Source organism: Pimephales promelas, chromosome 24 (assembly GCF_988280905.1).
Source record: "Pimephales promelas chromosome 24, fPimPro1.hap1.1, whole genome shotgun sequence".
NCBI classification, from domain to species: domain Eukaryota; kingdom Metazoa; phylum Chordata; class Actinopteri; order Cypriniformes; family Leuciscidae; genus Pimephales; species Pimephales promelas.
Window position 1 is genome coordinate 20,685,656 of NC_142792.1, and position 24,569 is coordinate 20,710,224.

General features: G+C 42.6%; 1 protein-coding gene across 1 annotated transcript; it reads right to left on the reverse strand.

Moving 5' to 3' along the window:
• Nucleotides 1-987: 987 nt before the first annotated feature.
• Nucleotides 988-24,569, reverse strand: LOC120462148 (putative C-type lectin domain family 20 member A). Its single transcript, XM_089127322.1, has 5 exons — nt 24,384-24,569; nt 20,323-20,731; nt 13,393-13,728; nt 13,130-13,215; nt 988-1,474 (listed from the first exon to the last, which is right to left on the reverse strand). The coding sequence occupies exons 1-5, from the start codon at nt 24,567-24,569 to the stop codon at nt 1,382-1,384; spliced, it is 1,110 nt and encodes a 369-aa protein (XP_088983448.1). The 3' UTR covers nt 988-1,381.

Below are 24,569 nucleotides of genomic sequence, written 5' to 3' on the forward strand. Positions count from 1 at the left end.
GCCATTTGAAATTTTCTTATAGAATGATCATTTTTATCAAGCTTGTATATTTAAGTTCAGTGATTTCACTTAAATTGCAATGATAATTACCTATTAATTGTTATTTAAGTGAAATTACTGAACTTAAATAAACAAGTTTGATAAAAATCATCATTAAAGGAGAAAATTTCAAATGGCATTTAGAGGCTTTTGCATCTGAACTCTTCATATCAAGAGCAACTAAACACTGGATTTTCAAATGTGTGTGAAGTTCACACCAAAGAATTTTTAAAATATTAAAAAGTTTTACATGCCGCCGGTCTGTTATTGTAGGGATGTCAACAGTATATTTTCACACTCTAAAAATGATGCGGAACAAAAGAAACTGTGATTGGTTATTTAAAATGTGACTCAGATGGCCTCTAGTTGGTCCTTGTTCAAGGAAATCTGCTATGGAGTCCAGACCTTCTGCCACCAGTCTGAAGATCTGGCTACGAAATATTGCATTCCCTCATCTCAATGAACCAAGGATGCATGACTAAACAGAGTTTTTCCCACCCCTTTTTTTTCACAATTTAATGTGAAATTAAAATTGATGAATAATGAAAAGTTACACCCTTCACTAACTAAATTACTAACTAAATTCTAATTAGAACTAAATTAACTTGAGTCAGAAGGCCTAAAGTGTCACGGTTTGTCACTACAGTTCTGGTTATTCTTGGTTTGGTACCAGAGCTGTGACATGCCAGCAGGTGGAAATTAGTATATCCTGGTAAATGTTACATTGTCCCTGTTCAAAAATAAAAAAATGGAAAAAAAAGTTTCTATTTGTGTGGTGTGTATACATATCTACAAGGGGACTTGATATTAAAGGTGCTGTAGTGATTTAAGCATTTTATTTATTTTATTTATGCATATAGATAAATTATTTAAAACAACATTACTAGTCATTACTAGTCAACTAATAATAAAGAAAAAATAAACACATATTATTAATATAGCTGTACAGTAAATTTTCAAACAAAAAGTGTTTCATTACAAGTAAATAAAAGTGATTGTTATCAGGAAACAGACGGACTCCCCCCACTGTTCAATGAAATCAAAGCTGTACTGAAATACAACTTGAATGAAAATGAAAGTGTTTAAGCAACGTTTTAAGATCATACATCTATATTCTTTCTGAATTAACATAATTAAAACATTTTTAATGTACTAATAATGTTCTAATGTACTGAAACAGATCCTTCTGAGAACACAGCTGGAGTGAAAGTGAGCCATCTCTGTTGCCCCCTCAAACAAAGTGCACACGAGGAGAGTGTAAGAGAGAAGAAAGTCCATAATTTCTTGAAAATCCGAAAAATTTGATAAATCAACTTACAATTGTACGACTAATATTTTGTTTTCAAGCATGTGAAAACACTTTTCCATTTGGCTGAATTCTCCATGCCACTCTTGTTTCCTTTTCAATCCCGCATTCCTTTAGCTTCAGCTTTGTCTGAAAAAGAGAATTGGTAATTATTAGTGATTCAGGATATGACAAAAACACAGTTTTGAAGATTACATAGTGTTCTTTTTATTTTATATATATATATATATATTACAAATTGTCATTGAACGGAGTTGCTTAACCTTCACAAAATATTTCAATCTCAAAAGGACAAACTAATTTTTACATTTTAGTTATTACATGAGTTATTTTGGGTGCACAAATATGCCTTAATTCATGATTAATTAAAGCTGCAGTCCCGTGTTTTTCCTCTTTGTCGCCATCTTTGTTCGAAACCTGCAGTCATTCGCGGCATTATCAACTTTACGTTAGTTGTACCAGAGAATGTCTAATAAGGGGGCAATTGGCACTGTTTGGTTAATTCCTGTTTCTGGACTGGCTGCAGTAACACGTCTCTGTCCATGCGGGGGCGCTCGCAGGCGAGTGCAGAATGAATGGGAGTCTATGGGGTTTCACCCCCAAAATCCAATTTTCTCAGTATGTAATTTTTTTCAAGTAATTTGAAAGTCTCATTCTAAGTCTCTATATAAATATACTTGACTTGACCTGACATGAAACATCATTTAATTATTATTAACTTTGATAATTACTGTAACAGAACACTCCCCGCCTGACATGATTGAGCACCACCAATAAATAACTGCTTGTTGACACATTACTTTAACTTGGAGTATGACAATCCCTGTTACGTGTCTACGGAAGAGCTTGGTGCCATCTTGTCTAGGACCTTTTTTTTCCAACTTGCAAACATTATTATTTTTTATTTTTTTGCATTTGCTTGGAAAAACCTGCGTAATAACTCTCATTGGCCATTCATTTCTTTTGGCTTGGCTATATTTGCTTTTTACATTGATGCTGTAAAAGATTGAGCTACAGGGGTGCACACATTCTGTGTGAGGATAAAAGAAGTTCCCTTTCGTAGTCACTCCGAGTTACGTCAGATGACGGAGAATGGGGTTTTGCATAGAAAGCCAGTCAGTCTCCCCCACCTTTCCTCCCCTCCGAGCACTCACGGGTGTCCAAGGCCTGTAGGTTCTTGTCATCGATGGTGGCGAGGTCCTATAGAGCTGCAGGACAGGTGGCCGCTGCCCTGCATGCAATGATCACCTTGCAGGTTTTTCAGGCAAAGCTGCTCAGAGACATGCAGGAGGGCGGGACTGAATCGGGGGCGTTTGATGAACTGCGTGCTGCTACTGACCTCGCCCTCCGGGCGACTAAGGTGGCAGCACGCTCCCTGGGTCAGGTGATGGCCACTAACATGGTCCAGGAGCGTCACCTCTGGCTCAACCTGGCTGATGTCCGGGACGCAAAGCGGACTCGTCTGCTCGACGCTCCCCTCTCCCAGGCTGGCCTCTTCGGTGGTGCGGTCGAGGACTTTGCCCAGCAGTTCTCGACCGCTCAGAAGCAGACTGAGGCTATTGAACACATCCTGCCCCGACAGCCACCCAGCCATCGGCACAGGCGCCTCAACCTGCTCGCCGCCGAGGGCGCCCTCCTTTCATTTTGCTCTGTGTGCTCAGTGATGGTGTCAAGTCTTTCTTTAACCAACTCAGGGTGCTGCCCACCCGTGGGTGAGCAGCGGGGAGCTGAGAACAAAAGATTCTCCCCCGGCCCTCCACCGGGGGAAGGAGGGAGCCTGCTACCGCCTCCTGTGAAAGACCCCCTCAGGCCCCGCGCCCCGCTAAACGCCAGGCCAAGCGGTGTTCCTGAGACGGGCTGCTCAGTGTTGGCACCGAGTCTTTCACAGGCGGTAGCATAAGGCGAGGCAGGTTTGAATACCCTGCCACCTGTGGGGGCGGCTACCATCACTTCCGCTAGAGCGTCGTCCACTAGACACGTCTATGCGTTGAAGTGGAACCTCTTCATCAACTGGTGCTCTTCTCGCCGAGAAGACCCCCGGAGATGCTCAATCAGTGTCGTGCTTTCCTTCCTGCAATAAGGGCTGGAGCGAAGGCTGTCTTCCTCCACCCTGAAAGTGTATGTGGCTGCCATCGCCGCATTTCATGAAGCATTGGAAGGTAAGTCTTTGGGAAAGCACGACCTGATCATCAGGTTCTTGAGGGGGACGAGGAGACTAAATCCTCCTCGCCCTCCTCTCGTATCCTCCTGGAACCTCTCAGTGGTCTTAAGTGCCCTGCAGAGGCCTCCCTTCGAGCCTCTGCAATCAGTTGAGATGAAGTTCCTGTCAATGAAGACAGCGCTCCTGGTTGCTCTGGCCTCCATCAAGAGGGTAGGGCACCTGCATGCATTCTCCGTTGACGAAGCGTGCCTGGAGTTCGGGCCGGCCTTCTCTCACGTGATCCTGAGACCCCGGCCCGGATATGTGCCCTAGGTTCCTACCACTCCCTTCCGGGACCAGGTGGTGAACCTGCAAGCGCTGCCCCTGGAGGAGGCAGACCCAGCCTTGGCACTGCTCTGTCCAGTACATGCCCTCCAGGCTTACGTAGACAGAACGTGGTGTTTCAGGACCTCAGACCAGCTCTTTGTCTGTTATGGTGGGACCCAGAAGGGAAGGGCTCTCTCAAAGCAGCGGCTGTCTCACTGGATTGTGGACACCATTGCTTTGGCTTACCAGCAGCAAGGTCGACCGTGCCCCCTTGGTGTGATGGCCCACTCCACCCGGAGTGTGGCTTCCTCTTGGGCTCTAGCGCATGGCGCCTCGCTAGTAGACATCTGCAGAGCTGCAGGCTGGGCGACACCTAACACATTCGCGAGATTCTATAACCTCCAAGTGGAGCCTGTGTCCTCTCTTGTACTCGCTCAACCGGCCAGTACTGGACCCGCTCAGGTGTCTTCGCTTGTTCGCCATTCCACTCCACGGACTGGATAAGTGCGATTGTTTTCCTCAGCTGAGCCTTCTATTAAAGCCCTGAGTCCTCCAGCACTGATGATGCTGGCACCAGTGTCTGTTGCCTGGGCATCGGCTAGGTGCCTCCATGTGCACGGTTCCTGCTACCCAGCTAACAAAAACACGTCCCCTGAACGTCCACTGCGAACGTCCCCTGAAGGTCTTTCTGTAGGGTTCTTTAAACGTTCTCAGGACGTTGCAGGGGACGGTCGCGGGACGTTCACAGGACGTCGCGGGGGACGTTTGCGGGACGTTCAGCAAACATTCGGGGACTTTTCAGACTTCTAGTGAACTTTAACATTCACTAGAAGTCTTTTTTAACATATTATAGTCTGATAACACACATTTTAACTACTCAAGGAACAAACACACAACAAGGAATGTCAGGAAACAAAATACTTTTATTTTTATTATCAAAAAAGAGCATGTTTGCGTGTCCGGTTGCCAGGTACAGCTGAAACGCATTACTCCACATCTGATTCCACCCGTAAGCTTGGAACCTAAAACAAAGTAACACAATTTTAGTTGGATCATTGTAATACCATCAGTAAAGGATCAATATTAAGCCCTAAGAGAGCATACGAGACTTTAAATATATGAAGAGTTCAGATGCAAAAGCCTCTAAGTGCCATTTGAAATTTTCTTCTAGAATGATCATTTTTATCAAGCTTGTATATTTAAGTAGCCTGGTTCTACCAGACTCTCGTACATACATTTCATTTGTACAGAGAGTCTGGCCTCCCTCAATTGAGAAACGTTTCCTTCCTTGTAGGCGGGTTCACTATTAAAGTTCAAATCTATTGGATCTGCCCAGAGTCACTCACGATCTGCCATAGCCAATCGCTAATGTGTGGTCGTGAGTGACGTATGTCATGCGCCGAAACGGCTGGAAACAACCATAGACAGTAAAAGAAACAACAAGTCCGAACTCCGAATGATCAGAGGATTAAATTTACAATAGGATTTCAGTCAACGAGATCTGCAGGTTTTGTTAATCTATGAACAATTATTAATTCGAAATGTATATTTGACATGAAGGACAGTGATTATTCAGTCAATGCTGTATGATCAGTCTGTCTGCAGATGTGTAATAAACAACAATTTTTCATATTACGTATTTTTGTTTCTTAATTACCTTAATTATGGTCTTCAAAGTATGTGTTTGTACATTTTTATATGGCATTTAGTTTTTTTTTTTTATTAAAACAAATTAACCATTGACATCTAAAACTGAAAATCAAATATAGTCTCCAAAGTATGGGTTTTCAAATTTTTATTTATGACAATTTTTTTTTTTAAATCACAACCAATTTGTATGATTTACAACATGTAAAAGTCCAGGCTAAAGTCCAAAATGTCACGGTCATTGTGCACGAGCTGCCCAGCACAAACTTCCAACCTTTCTGCCTCCTTCACTTGGTCCTCCGTTGTGCAACAAGAGGTGAGACGACAACAATCCGGCTTTAAATTCTGTATATTCGGCAGTTTCTTTTCCAACAACGGACCGAATAGCTTTTCTCACTTCTTTCTCCGCTGCCATTACTGCACTCAAACTGATGCACTACATCAACGTCATCGTTCTCAGCCACTCCCTCTATTCGCTGATTGGTCCTACAAAAAATTGATTTCTGGAAACCTAAGGATATGGAGCGGTCCCAGACGCAGTACTGAAGGAAAATGAAATTGAGCGGAAGTGCGTAGGCGGGCGCAGCCAGGCTAATATTTAAGTTCAGTGATTTCACTTAAATGGCAATGATAATTACCCATTAATTGTTATTTAAGTGAAATTACAGAACTTAAATATACAAGTTTGATAAAAATCACCATTAAAGAAGAAAATTTCAAATGGCATTTAGAGGCTTTTGCATCTGAACTCTTCATATATATATATATATATACGTATATATATATATATATATATATATATATATACAGTATATATATATATAAAATACAATACCATACATATACAGTGATGTGAATAAGTTTGGACACCTATGCTAAAGTTGCCTAAAAAGAGGAATAAAAAATCATCTTTTGGATATTGATCTTAATGCCTTAATTAGAAAAATGAAGAAAACTCCAACCTTTAAGGACACAAATTTTCTTAGTGAATGAATAATGTATCATAAATAAATAAATGTTTTTCCTTAAAATACAGGGTGCATAAGTCAGGACACCCCTATGTTAAATTCCCATTGAGTCAGGCAGATTTTTATTTTTAAAAGCCAGTTATTTCATGGATCCAGAATAATATGCATCCTGATAAAGTTCCCTTGGCCTTTGGAATTAAAATATCCCCGCATCATCACACACCTTCCACCATGCCTTGAGATTGGCATGGGGTACTTTCCATAAGATTATCTTTCAATGCAAATCAAACCACTTTCCATAAGATTATCTTTCAATGCAAATCAAACCAGCTATTAGACTAACTGAAGTAAAACCATGCCAATCTCAAGGCATGGTGAATGAACACAGCCTTGGGGTGCACCTGTACTGAGGAACAGAGGGGAGGATGTATTATCATTCATCCTTACCCTCTGTTTCCTGTTCCAGAGAAAACTGTGAATCCAGTGGAAAATGCATGGATCGATGTCCAGTAGTATATTGACCAGTTTGACGGGGTTTATTGTATTGAATTCAGAACTGAAATCCATGAACAGGATCCGGGCATATGTGTTTGCGGACTCAAGGTGGTTCAGTATTTGGTGCATTTCTAAGTTGATGGTGTCCTCAACTGACCTGTTGGCTCTATAAGCAAGTTGTAATGGGTCCATGAGTGGGGTGGTGACAGTTTTTAGGTGATTGGGTAAGATGCGCTCGAATGATTTCATGACTGCTGATGTCAGGGCAATAGGCCTGTAATCATTGAGGCAGGAGATGGTCTTGGTTTTGGGGACTGGGATGATAATAGATTCTTTGAAGCACTCGGGTACTGAGTATCAAACTTTATATATATATATATATATATATATATATATATATAAATATATATAAATATGTACTAACAACATTAGTGTATGTTTGAAGTTTTAGTTCAGTTCCAAGTGGACATTTGTCTTTGGCTTACTTATAGTATGGTGCCTTTTAGAGATGATGGTCAGTTCAACTCTGCTACAGAGCAGGGCATCAGCATGGAACGATCTAGGAACACAACAAACCATTTGTCACATAGCCAACAATTATCTTGTTGCTGCTGAAATCACAGAATTTTTTTATCAATATTTATTAACAATTCAGCTAGTTTCAGCCGTGTAAGTGACGTCATCGATTAACAGTAACGTAATAAAACGTAACGTTTTATGTTAAATACATACGTTTTTAGCTCACTCCCAAGCTAAATATTTAGACTACAAAAATATCAAAACCTCTCATCAACGCATAAAATGTGATTAAAAGCCCAAACATTCATAAACAAAAGCTCAAGCTATAAAGTTAGCCTAACGTTAACTCTTCTGGAAACGGTTATTGATGCTAATGGACTTTTTCGAAGACACTAACCCATTTCTATAAAGTAAATATTAAACAGAAGCGTGTCAGTTACAATTAAGAGAAGTGTCAAGAACAGTCGTGTGTGTTATTTGTGTGATTTTAGAGACTAAACTCACCTGAAAGCAGTGAAAACAGGGAGAGTTTGAGTTTTGCTGTCTGCACTGGTGACGCTCCGTTTCCATGGCAACTCAACTTCATGCGCATGCCCGTTAAAATGCATCATGTCATGCATTTACAAACATAAACTAGAAATATAGCTGCAAGAAGCGATGGCGGCCCCAAGCCGGTGGCACCGCAACCCCGGTTCCTTTAGTTACCTAAAGGCACCGGGGTGGCAGTGCCGCAGGCTTTGGCCCTTTTATGATTAAATGATTAAATCTTAAAACGGCTTGCCATACTCTATCTGTTGTTTCGACTAGTCACAATTACGTTACAGATATCTTAAATGATAATACAAACTATCCAAAATGTAATTATGACTAGTCAGAAAGACGTTGTTGATATCTACAATGTTAATTCCGGATAGGCAAACTTAGCTTTTAAATGTTAAAAGGGCTTGCCATACAGAAACGTAGGCTCAGAGAGAGGCTCACCATATTCAAACCAAAATATCTGACTTCCTCTTGGTCCGAGCTAATGACTATGAATTAGAAGGTTGTCCGGCTTGAGGAGTACAATGTATATACCGATTTTTGTAACTGTAGATAAAACTAACAACCCCACTTTTGTCAAAAGGTGGCGCTATTTAGTCCCTGCACCACGTCCGTGTCACGGGTGTGGGTGCAGGCAGAAGAACGGGCTGAGTCCAAGAAGCTCCAATATACAGATTTACTAATCATAAAATACAAATACAGGCAGGAAGACGGGGTACACCGGGTAACATATACATTGACCGACAATAACTGAATGAAACAGAGGGAACTAAATACAGGGAGGAATCAAACATAACGATGTGAAGACAGGTGATACTGATGAAAAAGATGAGGAACAGGTGGCTGATGAGGGAGTGAGTTCAGGAGTGGAGACAAGAGGATCCTGGGAAGTGTAGTGCTGATGACAAGACTGGACGGTGCAGACGAAGACTGTGACAGAACTCCCCCCTCCCGGGAGGCGTGACCTCACGCCGCAGAACAGAGGAAGGAGGGGGGACGAACTGGGGGCTGAGCGGGGGGTGGCCAGGGCGGAGCAGGCTGAGGGCGAGACCAGGGCGGAGCAGGCTGAGGGCGTGGCCAGGGCGGAGCAGGCTGAGGGCGTGGCCAGGGTGGAGCAGGCTGAGGGCGTGGCCAGGGCGGAGCAGGCTGAGGGCGAGACCAGGGCGGAGCAGGCTGAGGGCGTGGCCAGGGCGGAGCAGGCTGAGGGCGTGGCCAGGGCGGAGCAGGCTGAGGGCGAGACCAGGGCGGAGCAGATGGAGGGAGGACCCCTGGTGGGGCTGACAACACCAGGGGGCCGACTGACAGGGGCGGAGCAGATGGGAGAGGAGACCAGGGTGAAGCAGAGGGACAGACGACATCGGGTGCTGAAGAGGGACCGAGGGACCATGGGGACACCATAGGCTTAGGTGACAGAAGTGACGACAGGGGCACAGAGGGACACGGTGAGGTCAGAGGTCGTGAGGGCTGACGGGTGACTGAAGGGAGTGAGGAGTCCAACTGAACTGGAGGGGTGACAAAACGGGGCGGAGCCAAAGGAAGGAAGTCCATAGGTGAGGGGAGGATGACGAGGGAGTGAAGGGAATCCGGAGGACCGAGGGAGCCTGGCCGATGTGGTGGACTGAGGGGCCAAGGAGGAGCTGAGGGAGGTAGGAGCCATGGGGGAGCCAATGGGACCGGGGGCCGAGGAAGTGTCCCGATGGAGGAGGTGTGAGGCGAAGGCCGGGGATCCACAGACCAGGCTGGGTCAGGGGAGCTGGCAGACGGAAGGGCTGACGGCTGCGTGACGGGAGGAGGTGGGAGAGGGAGGCTGGGTGGGATCCTGGTCTGGGGCTCTGGCTCTGGTTGGACGGTCTCGGGCTCTGGCTCTGGCTGGACGGTCTCGGGCTCTGGCTCTGGCTGGACGGTCTCGGGCTCTGGCTCTGGCTGGACGGGCTCTGGCTCTGGCTGGACGGTCTCTGGCTCTGGCTCTGGCTGGACGGTCTCTGGCTCTGGCTGGACGGTCTCGGGCTCTGGCTCTGGCTGGACGGTCTCGGGCTCTGGCTCTGGCTGGACGGTCTCGGGCTCTGGCTCTGGCTGGACGGTCTCGGGCTCTGGCTGGACGGTCTCGGGCTCTGGCTGGACGGTCTCTGGCGCTGGCTGGACGGTCTCTGGCGCTGGCTGGACGGTCTCTGGTGTTGGAGTGGGGCTGGTGCCGTCGTCCACGGTGAAAGAAGATCCACATGACACCAGCACCCACTCCACATAGGCCGCGAAGTTCCCTCGAGGCCCATCTCTGGGCAGGCGTGCCTGGGTTTCAGCGTTTAGGCCTGCCCGGAAGAACACACAGAGGCTTGTGTCATCAAAATGAACATGAGGCACCAAGTCCAAATACCTCTGTGTGTGGGCCTCGAGGGATTGATCCTCCTGCTCAAGGAGGAGTAGTTGTACGGCTGCAAATTCCACATTTTTTTTTTTTGGGTCGGTCAATCTGTCACGGGTGTGGGTGCAGGCAGAAGAACGGGCTGAGTCCAAGAAGCTCCAATATACAGATTTACTAATCATAAAATACAAATACAGGCAGGAAGACGGGGTACACCGGGTAACATATACATTGACCGACAATAACTGAATGAAACAGAGGGAACTAAATACAGGGAGGAATCAAACATAACGATGTGAAGACAGGTGATACTGATGAACAAGACGAGGAACAGGTGGCTGATGAGGGAGTGAGTTCAGGAGTGGAGACAAGAGGATCCTGGGAAGTGTAGTGCTGATGACAAGACAGGACGGTGCAGACGAAGACTGTGACAGTCCGTTTCTGAAACTTTGCACATGTCTACTGGCCAATAAATGTGATGTGTCTGTTGAGTTTCATGCAATTTCAAGCATGCTAAGAGTCTCAAAAGCATCCTAAAAGAATTTTAAAGTTTGATGTGTTGCCACGGCAACAGTATCAAAGATATAAAAAATCCATTCACAGGTCTTTATCTGGCATGTGTTTACATTATACAGATGAAATTTGAAGCAAATCGGGTAAAAATAAGAGGGTGATTTCAAAGCATTTTGAAAGTGACACACTTCCTGCTGCCAGTTGGTGGTAAAAAGTAATAGTATGAAGTACAGTATATATGAAACGATGAGATCTACATGTGTACCGAGTTTCATATTATTACATGCAAGCGTATTTTATATTATTACATGCAAGCGTGTTTGATTTATGGACCAAGTTTTCGGACCCCGTTCCAGGGGGCGCTGGACCAAATGCAGACGTCCTCGGAATGTCCCCCAGCGAACATTATGAACCAGACCAAATGCGGACGTCCTTGGAATGTCCCCCAGCGAACGTTATGAACCGAACCAAATGCGGATATCCCTGAGCATGTGTCTTCCCTCGGCAAGCCACCTTGCCACCCCTGGAGTTAAGTTTTAGCCACCCTACGGGTTGATGACTCCAGTGTTTCTCCATATGAAGTCCCTGTGGGCCATATGTGTATTCTTAAGTCCTCCCTACGGCTAGGCGTGCTGCGGCATATTCCTCTGGGATATGCTCCCCAGTGTACCCTGGTAATTCCTGTGCTAAGTAGGACTCCTCGTCTGTGCTAGGTTCACGACAGGGGATCAGACTTTCACAGGGCACTGGAAGACAGCTGTGAAGGTGGCGTGATTACACGGGGGACCCCCATTCTCCGTCATCCGACGTAACTCGGAGTGACTACGAAAGGGAACGTCTCGGTTACGTATGTAACCCTCGTTCCCCTGAGTAGGGAACGGAGACGTTACGTCTCCCTGCAACTTCCGCTGTACCGCTGGGTAGAAGCCTGAGTTCAGTCTCGGCTCCTCAGCGAAGACATACTGCGGTTGCGTCCGCTTCCTCCTTTTATACTCACGAGGTGGGGCGGAGATACGCTATGCAAATTCCGCAGACCCATGACATTTTCATGCCATTGGCTCGTTTTCTAATACTCAAAGAGGATTGGCTTTCTATGCGAAACTCCCATTCTCCGACATCCGACGTAACGTCTTCGTTCCCTACTCAGGGAATGAGGGTTACATACGTAACCGAGACGTTGTGAGGAGAAACTGATAATTTGGATGAGTAGACACCTAGGCCTACAAGCCATCTTCAGAATTTGGAGGTGGACGCAAAGTTTTCGTTATATGATTTTATTCACAACCCTCTTGCCCCCAATGATCCAACGACTGGCTGCATGGATAGTTCCTTCAGTGAACAAGCATCCTTGTTGCAACCAAACATTTAATCTTTAATTATTATTACCTTCGACAGTTACTTTGACAGAACAAGCATGAATGGGGAATGACGTCCTCTTTCCACAGAAGCTGCATTTCAGTTAACACAACCTCAACGTTGTGGTTGTAACAGGGTGTGCAGTCAGGCACTTCATATTAAATTAAACTGTTAATTCTTCCTTTCCACCTCATTTTGGGTTGACATTTTGACAACACTCCAATTGTGCATTTTTAATGGCAGTTTTTCTCACTCATGGTCTGTGCAACAACACCCTCAGTGCATTGGAGATGTACCTTAGTTTTTACAACCGCTATATTGTTGTTCCGTTCATGGTGTATTCTGGGCTACTCAAGTTGAGTCAGCAACTTCAGGGTCTAGTTCAGGAAGGTCAGTAGCAAACTAGGGCACATAATTAATCTATGCTCCTCAAAATTCACATGCTGACTGCAGATGTAGGTATTTTACGGTCTGCACAGTCAGTCAATCATATTGCCTAATATGGGTCTCAGTGCTCACTTTGAAACGTCTGATGTCTCTATCAGCTTATTTGACAGTGGGGTGACTTCTATCAAATATGTCTTCTTTGGTTCTTCAAACCTTAGAGAAGGATATGCAATTCAACAACAGCTGGCATGCTCCCCAAAATGGTCGGTTGCTTAGAGACACACCAAAAAAAAAAAAAAAAAAGAATGGTGGTGTATTCACGAGATCTGTTTACTTCTGAACTTCACTCTAGAACACTCTAGGGGGGGGGGCTGAAATTGTATCATTTCACAATATATAAAAAATATATATTGTGAAATGAAAGAATCCTATATCGTCCAGCTCTAATCTATCAGAATCTATACCAAATTACCAAATTACAGAAACTACATATTCTTCATTATCGGTTTCAACACAAATAGTTTAATCCTTACCCACTGCAAGATAGTCTTCAACATTGTAGGGTCATTTAGATTATGACCACTTTTTATTTTCACTCTCACAATCTGTGTCTTTGTACCTGTTAGAGTATAACAAAGCAGTCCAGTAAGAATCTGTTGGAAGTATATGATGCAATATATAATAATTATATTTTTAATTAAAATATATAAATAATTATATAATTATATAGTCCAGTTATTCGGAACGCTGAAATTTATAACATTTGTTAAATCAATTAGTTGCCAATCAGACTTACGGTGCGTGCAGAGGAAAGGAAAGACCTTTGTGCAGACCTCATAACTGATCATACCAGTATCTGAAACTCCACAAGGTCTTTGCAGAGTAATCATGTCTGGATTAGTCAGCCAGGTAACGGAGGAATTGGAGACATTTGTTGCATCCGACCATTTCCACGTGTCTCGGAAAAGACCAATCCAAGCACTTGTATATGGACTCATCAACACAGTCAGCTGGTTATTCTCAGTTTGATTCCGAATGATGACCAGGTCTGTGTAATACTGTCTGCAGTAGATCTGAGCCTCCTTCCAGGTCTTGGCATCTCTAACGAAAACAAACCTATTTGTGCCGTTCTCTGTAATAAGAGTTGGTTAAATTACTTTCTCTTTTTTGTTGTTGCACAGAGTAAATATAATAGAGTACATTTGTTTGTCTAGATATGTTTAGAAAGTAATGATGATCCATTGTTTTGAAATGTCTTGTGTACATACATTTCATTTACTTCAAATCTACCTTACCTTCCCTTCCCCCCCACCATTAACTGAAAATTTAGGCTATTTGTGTTTTCACTGTTTTACGATAGGGGGTGCTATTACACATCTTCTGAAAGAGTACAGAATCTCCTGATCAAAACACGGGAGAAGAAGAAGCTGTTTGGTAGTGCAACCACAGAAACCGAAAATTCTCGGGCCAGCAGCCATGTGTCCAAATTTCAATCTTCTTTCCGTTCTATTTCATCAGAAACGATCTTAAAGCAGGGCTTTAAGTGTTAAATACCGAACTTGTCCTTTTAATGCAGCCAAAAAGCAACCAGACAAGTAAACACGCTTTGGATGATAAGCTGAATATATTGTAAGGACCACCCATTGGCCCAAAGACGGAATCCAATGGCTGGGCGAAGGGATAATGCGTGTATGTCTTTTCAGCGCTCCAGTGAAGTTCACTTAATTTATTAGAATTTAGTTTCAATATTACTTTAGCTCTACGCTTAATCTGACTCCAATTTTTACTGACGATCAAGTTTAGATTGTGTTTCTTATTAGAAAATAACCATAACTATTGATTAGGATTTAATTTAGATCTTTGATCTGTCTGTGTTTCTTACACTTTCAATTATTCGTTCATTATGGACCCGATGCCGCACAGAGATCACGTCAGCCGGATCGTGTTTCTCACGGACACAAACCTTGTCAGTTCTGTATTTAGTCAGAGGGTGCAGGGTTAACTAATACTTCTTATTAGTTATAGTACTTCTTATAGTACTTCTTCTGTGCGGATTAAGTCGGTTGCCTACTGCTCACACGTACAAAGAATGTAGTTTATTTTAGTCACTTCCATACAACTTGCTAATTCAGTGATAGACAGAAATCAAAAGGTCTTCAGAAGGACGTGCCTACTGCTCCATTCACATCTGCGCCTTTAGTTTGACCTATCCTGCAAGATTTGCGGTAGCACCAGCCTCCTATAATTTACTAAAATAATGACGTCAGAATACTCCAGAGTAAATCAAGATGTAACATTTATTTGTCAGGAAAAAAATGTATCATGCCAATTACCCAAGCAGATCACCCTTGAGATCCGAGCCACTCGGTTCTTTATTGCATAAGAATTTCTTTCCTCGGGTCAACAGGAGCAGAGCTAAAACTCCCAACAGTGCACGACTGTACAAGTCGGGAATTTATGAACACAACCAGTCCCTTCACACAGCTTACATGCTTCGCTCTGAAGCAGACCACACACACATCACGTGTGTCACATCCCGTAATGTAGTGTCAGGCAGGAAGAAACACAGATTGTAAGCTGCTTATTTGTTCTTAATGGGACAAAAACACTAAATAAGACTGACAGTTGGACACAAAGTGCTTGCTGAAGACAGAAGCTGTCGCTGCTGTGTTGCCGGTAAGGGTTTCATCAACTAGTCGACTGTTACAATCACTAGTCGGCGCTGTCGGCCCTAATCCACTAGTCGGAAAGAAAATGGAGTCAGGCATTGAGGAACCTAACACCCACTGCCAACAGCAACTGTTCGTAGCAATAACGCTAGCCATGCTAGCACTGCATCATCGTCAGGCAGGCAGACAACAATCGATTTTTTTAACGTTTGATTTGCTGGTCAACTTTGTTGTCAAGGATGTCCACCCAATATCCACTCTCTCTGTGAGAATTTAAATATGAATATGAAACTAAATTGTTTTTTGCAATTTTTTCATAGACCCTGATGAAGGTGAAGCTGACTGTGGGGACAACTAGTCTGACTATGGCAAGAAAACAAGGCTGGAGAACGACTTCGAACAGCAATTTGGACCACATTATGAAGGTGCGAAGAGCAAAATGCCAGGATGACCAATGCAGACGAACTACGGGATTACCATAAATTAGCCCAAATACCTACAATGGATAATCCACTAAAGTGGTGGGCACACAATGAAGGCAGTTTCCCCCATCTACCCAAGTTGACGAAGAGTTGTCTTCTCTTCGCCAAGAGTTATCTGGCAAAGAGTTAAGAGTTGGCGACGTATCCTTTTCTTAATAGAAAACTTTCTAAAAGAGCAGCGAGTGTCTTTTTAAAGATTCCTTGCACTTCCTGTGGCTCATGCAGAGTGAGAGCCAGAATCATTTCCCTATCGCCTCTGCCAGCATCCGATATGTAGGCTTATGTAGGCTTCCCAGGGCTCATGTAGTGGATGCTTGGCACGCACAGCATTGACAATGGGTTCCCGTAGCGCAAGCTAACTTATGCAATACAAGAGAACCTCTCGTAAGAGAATGTTTTGGTTACGTAAAGTTACCTCAGTTCTCTCTAGAAGAGGGAACGAGTATTGCGTAACCGGCCGTGCTCGCGCCACGAGCGACTTTCGCTTCAGTCGATGAAAACCAGGAAAGCAGCCTTTGAACCCCGATTATATACACCAAGCCACGCCCATTCTGGCAGGCTGTGAAGCCATGAGGGCGCAGGCGCCTCTCATTGGGTGCAACGTCATGTCGGGTTTACTGGTAGGCTGCTGCAGTTGCCGCACAGCAGCCTATGAGCTCACTAGTTAGCCCGCTCTGTCTGGCAGCTGCTGCACTGCGTTGACAATGAATACAACTTTAACTGATTTGCTCAACGACTCCCAAATGATTCGTTCGACAATTCATTTTCCCAAACACCTCCTTTGAGTGACGCGAATCTGCGGCGATTGGTCAAATGACCCAGCCAGTTGTTATTGGTAAACCGTAGGCAGAGACTGTCGGCAACGGAACGCCCATAACCAGGATTATATCTTGTCAAGTGTTGAAAATTGTATTTAGTGTTTGAACAAACGTGTCAGAAAAAGTGCACTTTCCACACTGTCCCTTACTCGCGTCTCCGTCAAGAGCAAGCTTTCCCGGCGGAACTCATATTGCGGGGGCTTTTGAGGGGCAGTGCTTATTGAGCGAAGTCATATTTGTCTAAGTCGTTTAGGAGGTAATTGCCATTTTTCAATGAATGTCTGGTGAATATCAAAAACAAAACTAACTTTACCCCGCTTAGAAGCTGCACGGAGTGTACACATATAACTATATTGTGCATGCTACAGTAAACATAACAGCAAACATTATTAATATTACTTACAGATTGTGATTCAGAGGAGGACGAACCTGATCCATATTTACACTGGCTACTTAGCCCTCCTTCAGGAACAACCGACTTGCGAATGATTCGTCATTAAAATGATGAGAACACAAGGTTCGGGGTATACTGTTGTGCAGTAGCGGTTCTAGGCATGGGCGAACCGGGCAGTCGCCCGGGGCGGCATTTCTTCATGTCACATGGGGGGCAGCACGAGCAGTTAAAAAAATCCTCTGTGCCGCGAAGGTTTTCTATTTTTTATGATTTCGATTCAATTATTGGCAATGGCCGTTCACAGCCTCTCAATTAGCCTTTTGCAGGATCATGAGGAGGGCCATGGACCAGTTTTGGACAATTTTGTCTCATGGTGCAAGGACTCATATCTCTAACTCAATGTCTCTAAAACCAAAGATATGTGTATTGACTTTCGCCGTAACCCCCCAACCACAGCTCCAACTTTGATTAATGGAATGGCGTTAGATGTGGTAAGACAATACAAGTATCTGGGTACCATTTTACAAAGTAGATGATAAACTGAACTTTGACACCAATACAGACTATATATGCAAAAAAAGCTAATCAGAGACTTTTCTTTTTCGATTTAACGTTGATAGATCCCTTCTGAAAGCTTTTTATTCATCTTTTGTTGAGTCAATTTTAACCTTTGCTATGATCTGCTGGTTTGGCAATTTGAGTGTAATCAACTAAAACAGATTGGGAAAAACTGTAAGCATATGTCGGAAAATAATTGGTACTGATCTGAATAGCATTGAGCATACGCATAAGGTCAGAGCTACACAGAGGGCAATGGCCATTCTGGCTAACACCACTCACCCACTACACTCAGAGTTCTGCCTCCTACCATCAGGAAGGAGGTATACCTACCGAAAACGTGCCAGATCCAATAGATATTTGAAATCATTTGTACCATTAGCTGTTGGGTTTCTCAACAAACTATAGGACATATTATTTATGGGGTTTTTTTTTTATCTATTAATTATCTCATGTTTTTATCTGTTTTTGGGTAAATGTGGATGTGTTGGCTACCTGTTGTGAACTAAATTGCCCCTTGGGGACATTAAAGACATTTCAACTTCAACTTCAACTTCACAGAAGCGATGTCAAGAGGGTCTTCACGTATCGCGTCTTTTGCGCGCTAGAGGTCGTTATTTCAAATAGGCGCACACACGGGAAATGTGCTTATTATGCACTCACGGGAAGCGCGCTCATAAATTTTTCAGCACGTGCACCCAAACACTTGGGTGTTTTTCTCTTCTCCGTAAATAAATCTTTTAGCAGAGTTACAGCAAGCATTTTTCTGTGGTGGAAATACATTCGCCACTAAAACTTCTCTGTCGTTGAGGAGAGCGCAGTGCATATGGTTGTATAGCAACGACAGCCATGGAGAAATCGGACCGAATTTTACTATTAATAATAAAAGATAAGCTACTGTGCATTATAAATGTCAGGAATATATCTTTATTGACTCATTCTTTTTATAGAGATGATTTAAATGCTGAAATATGACGTTTATCTTCTTATAAAACCTTTTTTGTGTTAACCCTTTTTTAAGTTTAGTAGGTAACATAAAAGACACTCCTTTAAAACAAATCTTTAAATGTTATTAACTTGGTGAATTGATTTCACTGTGTAGGCTATTAGGCTTTTTGAACAAGATTCTATGTATGTGATCATTTTGGTCACTATATTCATGAAATGAAAATAATTTTCATAATGATCAACTAAAATCAACTTTAATTATGTGTTGTTTTTTTACAGTAGCCTATAATATGCAAAGTACAATGTTCTATTTTCTAAATAATCTCTGATTCTGTCCTTTTCTCTAACATTTTAAGAATGACATAGGGCTACAAAAGCTATTTTAGGTGTAAAACAGTTTGGATAGTTGTTAATATGAGAGCTGTTCGAAATTATTTAAGAGATAGCCTAAGTATTGTGTTACTAAATAAGTATTTCTCTGACCCTTTCACTTTTAAAAACTCCATTTCGTGACAAAGTATAGTTTAAAAACTCATAACTAAAAGTGTGCCATGCATATAATTCAAGGCAGTAACCAATGTGCTAATGGTTCCTGTTCCTCCCTTGAAAGTTAGATTAATCTAGCAAAATAACTGGATTCTATTAACTGTGTCTTTCAAATGAACGGTATGTGATTTTATTGTTGGGTTGTTGTTGCTGTTGTTGTACAGTCGGTGGTCTCGTAACCTCAAAGGTGGTCTTGCCCTGGGTGTAATTCAAAGTAGAACCGCCACTGCTGTTGTGGGTTGTAAATATGAACTCTGACCACTGATTCTTCACATACTCGTCCCTGGACAATGGAAACAAGTGGCTGAACTGTCTTTGCAATGTAGAACACAGCGTCTTCTCGACATGATGCGATTTAGCCGAAGTATTTTAATGCGTTCTAAACGTCACTTCAAGTCTGCGCGCGCAGTTGTTGGGAGCGGCCAATGACCTGTCTACGTCACGATGTAACAGCTAATGACTCGTTTCAAAAACAATTCACTTCATAGACTCAGAGTCGACTCTCACTTTTGAAAGACAATAACTTTATATATGGGCACTTTCAGATATAAATCTTTGCAGGATGTTTTCATTCCCTTAGAGCTATATTCCACACTACATGAACAGTCATTTTAAAAAATCCATGATAGGTGCTCTTTAATGTCTATGGTCAAGTTATTTTGCATATGCATTTGCTTAGATATGTTATTGCTTGTTTCTGTTGCTTCTTTACATGTCTTTTTGGTTTGTAAATTCTGTACTCTTTCAGAAGATGCATAATATTCCGCCAAATTTCCAAACATTTCCGCCAATGGCTGGGAAATGTTGTCTAATAAATGACGGAAAATTCCATTAATGGTGGGGAAATAGTTTACTTGTATGACTTTTTTTTAAACAGGTTAACTATTTTGACCATACTGCTCAGTAACTTATAGCAAAATAGCCTGCATTAAAGTCCCCATGAACCGTAAGTTGCAAACGAATGTTCTCCAGTGTTGTGATGTATATCCAAGAGAAACGGAATACTTAATGAGGCAAAATAGTGGGTGGATTTTTTTCCAACTAGCACCTGATTGATGTTAAAGGCAAACAAAGTAACTATGGTCGATTTTGAATTCATGGGGACTTTAAATAATTGCCATATCACCCACACCTAATGGTTGGTACTCAGAGATTCAATGTTTATGAATGATTTGTATGGTTATAGCTTAGTATGAAAGGCTTTTCATGTTTATGAATGATTTTTTTTATGGTTATAATTTAGTATGAAAAGCATTGTCAACATTGCGAACATTAGTCACATTATTAGCATTTGCTTCCATCATTTCTTACCATTGGAGCAAAAAAATGGAAATAGTCCGTTACAATTCCAATCATTCCATTTGCTATTCTGGAGCAAACCACATGCTTCTTCTCCAGCGTAGTTGTTTGGTTCTCCAGTGGACCATATCTGGAATGTAATTTTCTCATCCTTATAACTCCAACGCCAGCTATCAATGTCATTGTACAGTCCAACCCAAGCCATCTTAGCCATATTATAAACTGTTTTTTGTAGATTTGCCCAGTCATCATCATTTTGAACAGTGGCCAGGTCAATGTGGTTCTCTCTGCAATAAGCTTGTGCCCCATACCAAGTCTTCTGTTCCTGGATTAGAACATATTCACGTGAGATGCCCTCAGTAAATGACCAGAATCCTGTTGAGAATAAAGTATTGAATGTTACAGTCCAATACTGTGAACACTAAATTTGCAGCATCCCACCAGGATTCTCTTCAAAAGCGTTTGTATTACGTAATAAAATAAAACTGAGCTGTTACATTTTTTTAACAAATAGGTGTAGTCCTTCTAAATCAAAAGAAAATCATCTTTGTAAGAAATTGTGTAAAACTATTGTTTAAACTTTAAGATAATAGGGGCCGTCTTATCTACAATACTTTATTGGATGTGAAAGGAAGCATCTAATTGAGGTGTTAAAAAATTAGTCAGATCATTTTTCTGATATTGTGAAAAAATAGAATTACAGTTAGGCTACAATACAAGTCAACACCTATTTTCACTGTAGGAACATTTTATTGTAAAGTGATTTCAGACACCCCTATTGTGGACCGTATGTGCATTGTAATTCACACCGCCTTAAACTCGACCTGTGCACAGCATCAAAGGTGTCCCCTATTTTATGACTTCATTAACAACCTGTATTTCATGACGGGGTCACTTAAGCCTAGTTCACACTACGTGATTTTAAGCCCGATTTAAGCCCGATTTGCAAATCGTTGAGTCGCCGACAAGTCAGGGTGTTATCGCGTGCAAATCGCGGGCGATTAGCGGACGATTAACGCTCGCCAATCAGTTAGTGTGAAAGAGCCAACAACGCATCAAAGACAGCTCGCAGACACCTCGCAGACAGGTCACCGAGCTCAGAAAAATATCTAGCATGCTAGATATCTCGCGCAGTCGCGCGACTCAATCTCAGTGATGTCATGAGTACAGCCAATCATAGCAACGCATGGGTTGAGGACACCAGGTAAATCTTACTTTTTCGTTTTTGCATTTTTTTTTCTCAGAGCATATCGTCGAGCAAGCAGTGTGCAGCACTAGTTTCTGTCTGACGTCCATATTCGCGTGTTATGTTCTTCTCTGCAGTTTCGCGTCATTTCTGGTTCGTTTTATTGCGTGGTTTTTCGTTACAAAACATGGTTTCTAGACCAGATAGAATCGTGTTGTTGTCAACTCGTTATTTGGTTGATTATTTTCAGGATTTAGACCGTACTATAGTACTGAAACAGCTCTCATTGAGTCACAAATGATATGCTCTTATCATCCGATCGTGGTTGTATCTCTATGTAGTGCGTTGTTAACTCGTGTAGTGAGTTACCTCCTGTTGTGGATCAATCACGTTGTGTTGTGTGGTGTGAACAGCTAAACAACTTGAACACTCATGATTTCACTGAGAGCAAGTCATGTAGTGTGAACTGCACAGTTCAGCCCGACATTTTAAAATCATGTAGTGTGAACTAGGCATTAGGCATGCTAGATTTATGGAAATCCAACAACAGCTGCGGCCAGGGAAAACGAATTTGGAGCTAGAGAGGTCCTGTGACGTCAGATGGAGCTCATAGTCAAGTGCAGTGAGTAAAGTGCTGACTTTTGGGTTCTATATTGGAGACTCTTGCAGAATTTTCTGAAAGCTCAGGCAAGACAGAACTTAGGCAGACTCACTACTGCAACAAATGCAAAATAAAAAATTCTGTTTCTACTTGTTACGTTCAACAAGTTGTTTGAAATGAGTGACTATGCCACTAAGGGCAGTCTGCCATTATATCAGTAACAATTTCAGTCAGGATTCAGACTGCATCATAGCACAGAAACTGTGCAAGTTAAAATTACAAATGACTTTTAGCTTCTGACCAAGGCTGGATCTCAATGGGCTATATGCACGCATAAATTCCGCATTTGACGCAAGGATGCTCGTCCATTTCCGGTTGTGGAGATTAAAGCGGAGGAAAACCGAGGAAAACAGGATTATGGCAGAGTCTTCAAAATTTACTGTCCTCCAGTCTTTGAAATGAAACGTACATACATTTAGATGTAATTTTATATATAGTTATATTTATTTAATATAATTTTAAAAAGAAGCATAAACACAACGAGGGGTGTCTGTTTTATCTTTTTTTTGTGACTAACGTTTCTTTAGTATAACCATGGAGTATAAAATTCAATATAAATTCTCGGTATTGCATTGGACTCTACGATCGGCGGAAGTTATCGAGCATCCTTACACCTTCACCGGAAGTACCGCCGTGCATAGAGCCCATACTAGCTCTACTTGATCTTAGCGCTGCGTTCGACACTATAGAATAGATCATAAAATACTCTTGGATCTACTACAAAACTACAGTCGATCCAAGAGGTGTTCAGGGACAGGCATTAAGCTGGTTTAGATTGTACTTATCGGACTCTAATCATTTTGTCTGTTTAAATGGGGAAAAATCAAAGATAATGTCAGTAGATTATGGAGTGCCACAAGGATTGGTGTTAGGCCCTCTGCTATTCTCAATATATACTGTATGCTGCCACTTGGTAATATTATAAGGAAACATGAGGGTAACGGGATGGGTGATTTTTAGATGTAATTTGCGCCCCATCCCGGTGGGGGCTACCCAAGGGGCAACCTCCCCGTCTCTCTCTTGAAGCCAACACGGAAGTGAATTAAACTGCAATTGATCGAGTGGCTGCTTGAGGCTGGCTGCAAAAGCGAGTCAAATCTGTATCTCCCCCAAGTTAAAATGTCTAACTTCACAGCAGAAAAAAACATGTTTACAGCCTGGTGGCAAATAGTTGTTTTGGTCTGTATCGCTAATTTTGCCCTTCATGACGACTGTGAGGAGGGTGAATTTTTTTACAACTCATCTGTTTAAATTATATTTAAGCCTTAAAGTTCTGCATAATTAAGGGTGTGGCCACTTGAGTGACAGGTGGATTCTTGCTGCTGCTTTCACTGCTAGTTGTTTGTCTGCTGTCTGTTAGCGTCACCCTCAGCTGTGTTTGTGCTTTTTCCGGGATTATTTCATACAATTTAATACATGTATTATACCTTCGCCCGTGCACGCCCTTGGATTCCGTCGTGTTGAGTATGGAGCGAACAACCAGCACCGTGTTTCCAGCTGATTCCCTCGCATGCACTAATGGATGTCTGATGATATCAGTGCGTTCTCTCCGTCCATGCAATAGATGCACACCCTTGAATGAGTGCGAATTTCTAGTTCATTTACTAGAACTTCTGAGGTAATATCTTTGGTTTGACCCATCTGAGAAACTGAGAGGCGGCCAAAATCAGATTGTAAAATGGACTGAATTAAAGCTCTTTACGAACTTGACGTGAGATGCCGACTGATATGTGCTTGCGTTGAATCACTGTCACATGCACAAGCTTAGAGCAATATTGTAAGTAACTAATACATTTTTAACTAGCAGAATAATAATGCATCACGATGCACATAGTTGACTGCTTGTATGTTGTGAGAAATGTGTGTGATCTGTGTTATGTACTTGTATACATGCTCTTAACCAATTGCCCTTTGTGAGATTAATAAAGTTGATAAAAAAGTAAAGTAAATAGTCTCACTTTTAGTTACGTCTTAACTATTATAATATTTCGAAAAGCAAAAATATGAACTTTTACCATAGGCTTTACTTTTTCAATCAGCTGTCACTTCAGCGTGATGGCATGTAGCCATTTTAATTTATCTGGTATTGACGAGAGGTGACGCACTGCCAAGATGGCGATGGCCGGCCCCGCCCACTTTAGGCTTCAAAAACGCTCTTCAGAAACCTATGGGTGACGTCACGGATACTACGCCCATATTTTTTTACAGTCTATGGGGCTACCCCACCAGACCATCAGGACTTCCTCTCTTCTTAATAATAGTCCTGAGGTCTGGCGTGGGAAGTTGCTGAGCACGACGAGGCTGTCCCCAGTTTTTCTGAGGGGGACGACGACTCGCCATGCTCTGCTTCTTCACCTTCCGGGCTCTTGAAGGACCGAGGAGATCGTTGGGTGGTCGATGGCCACTCCCCAT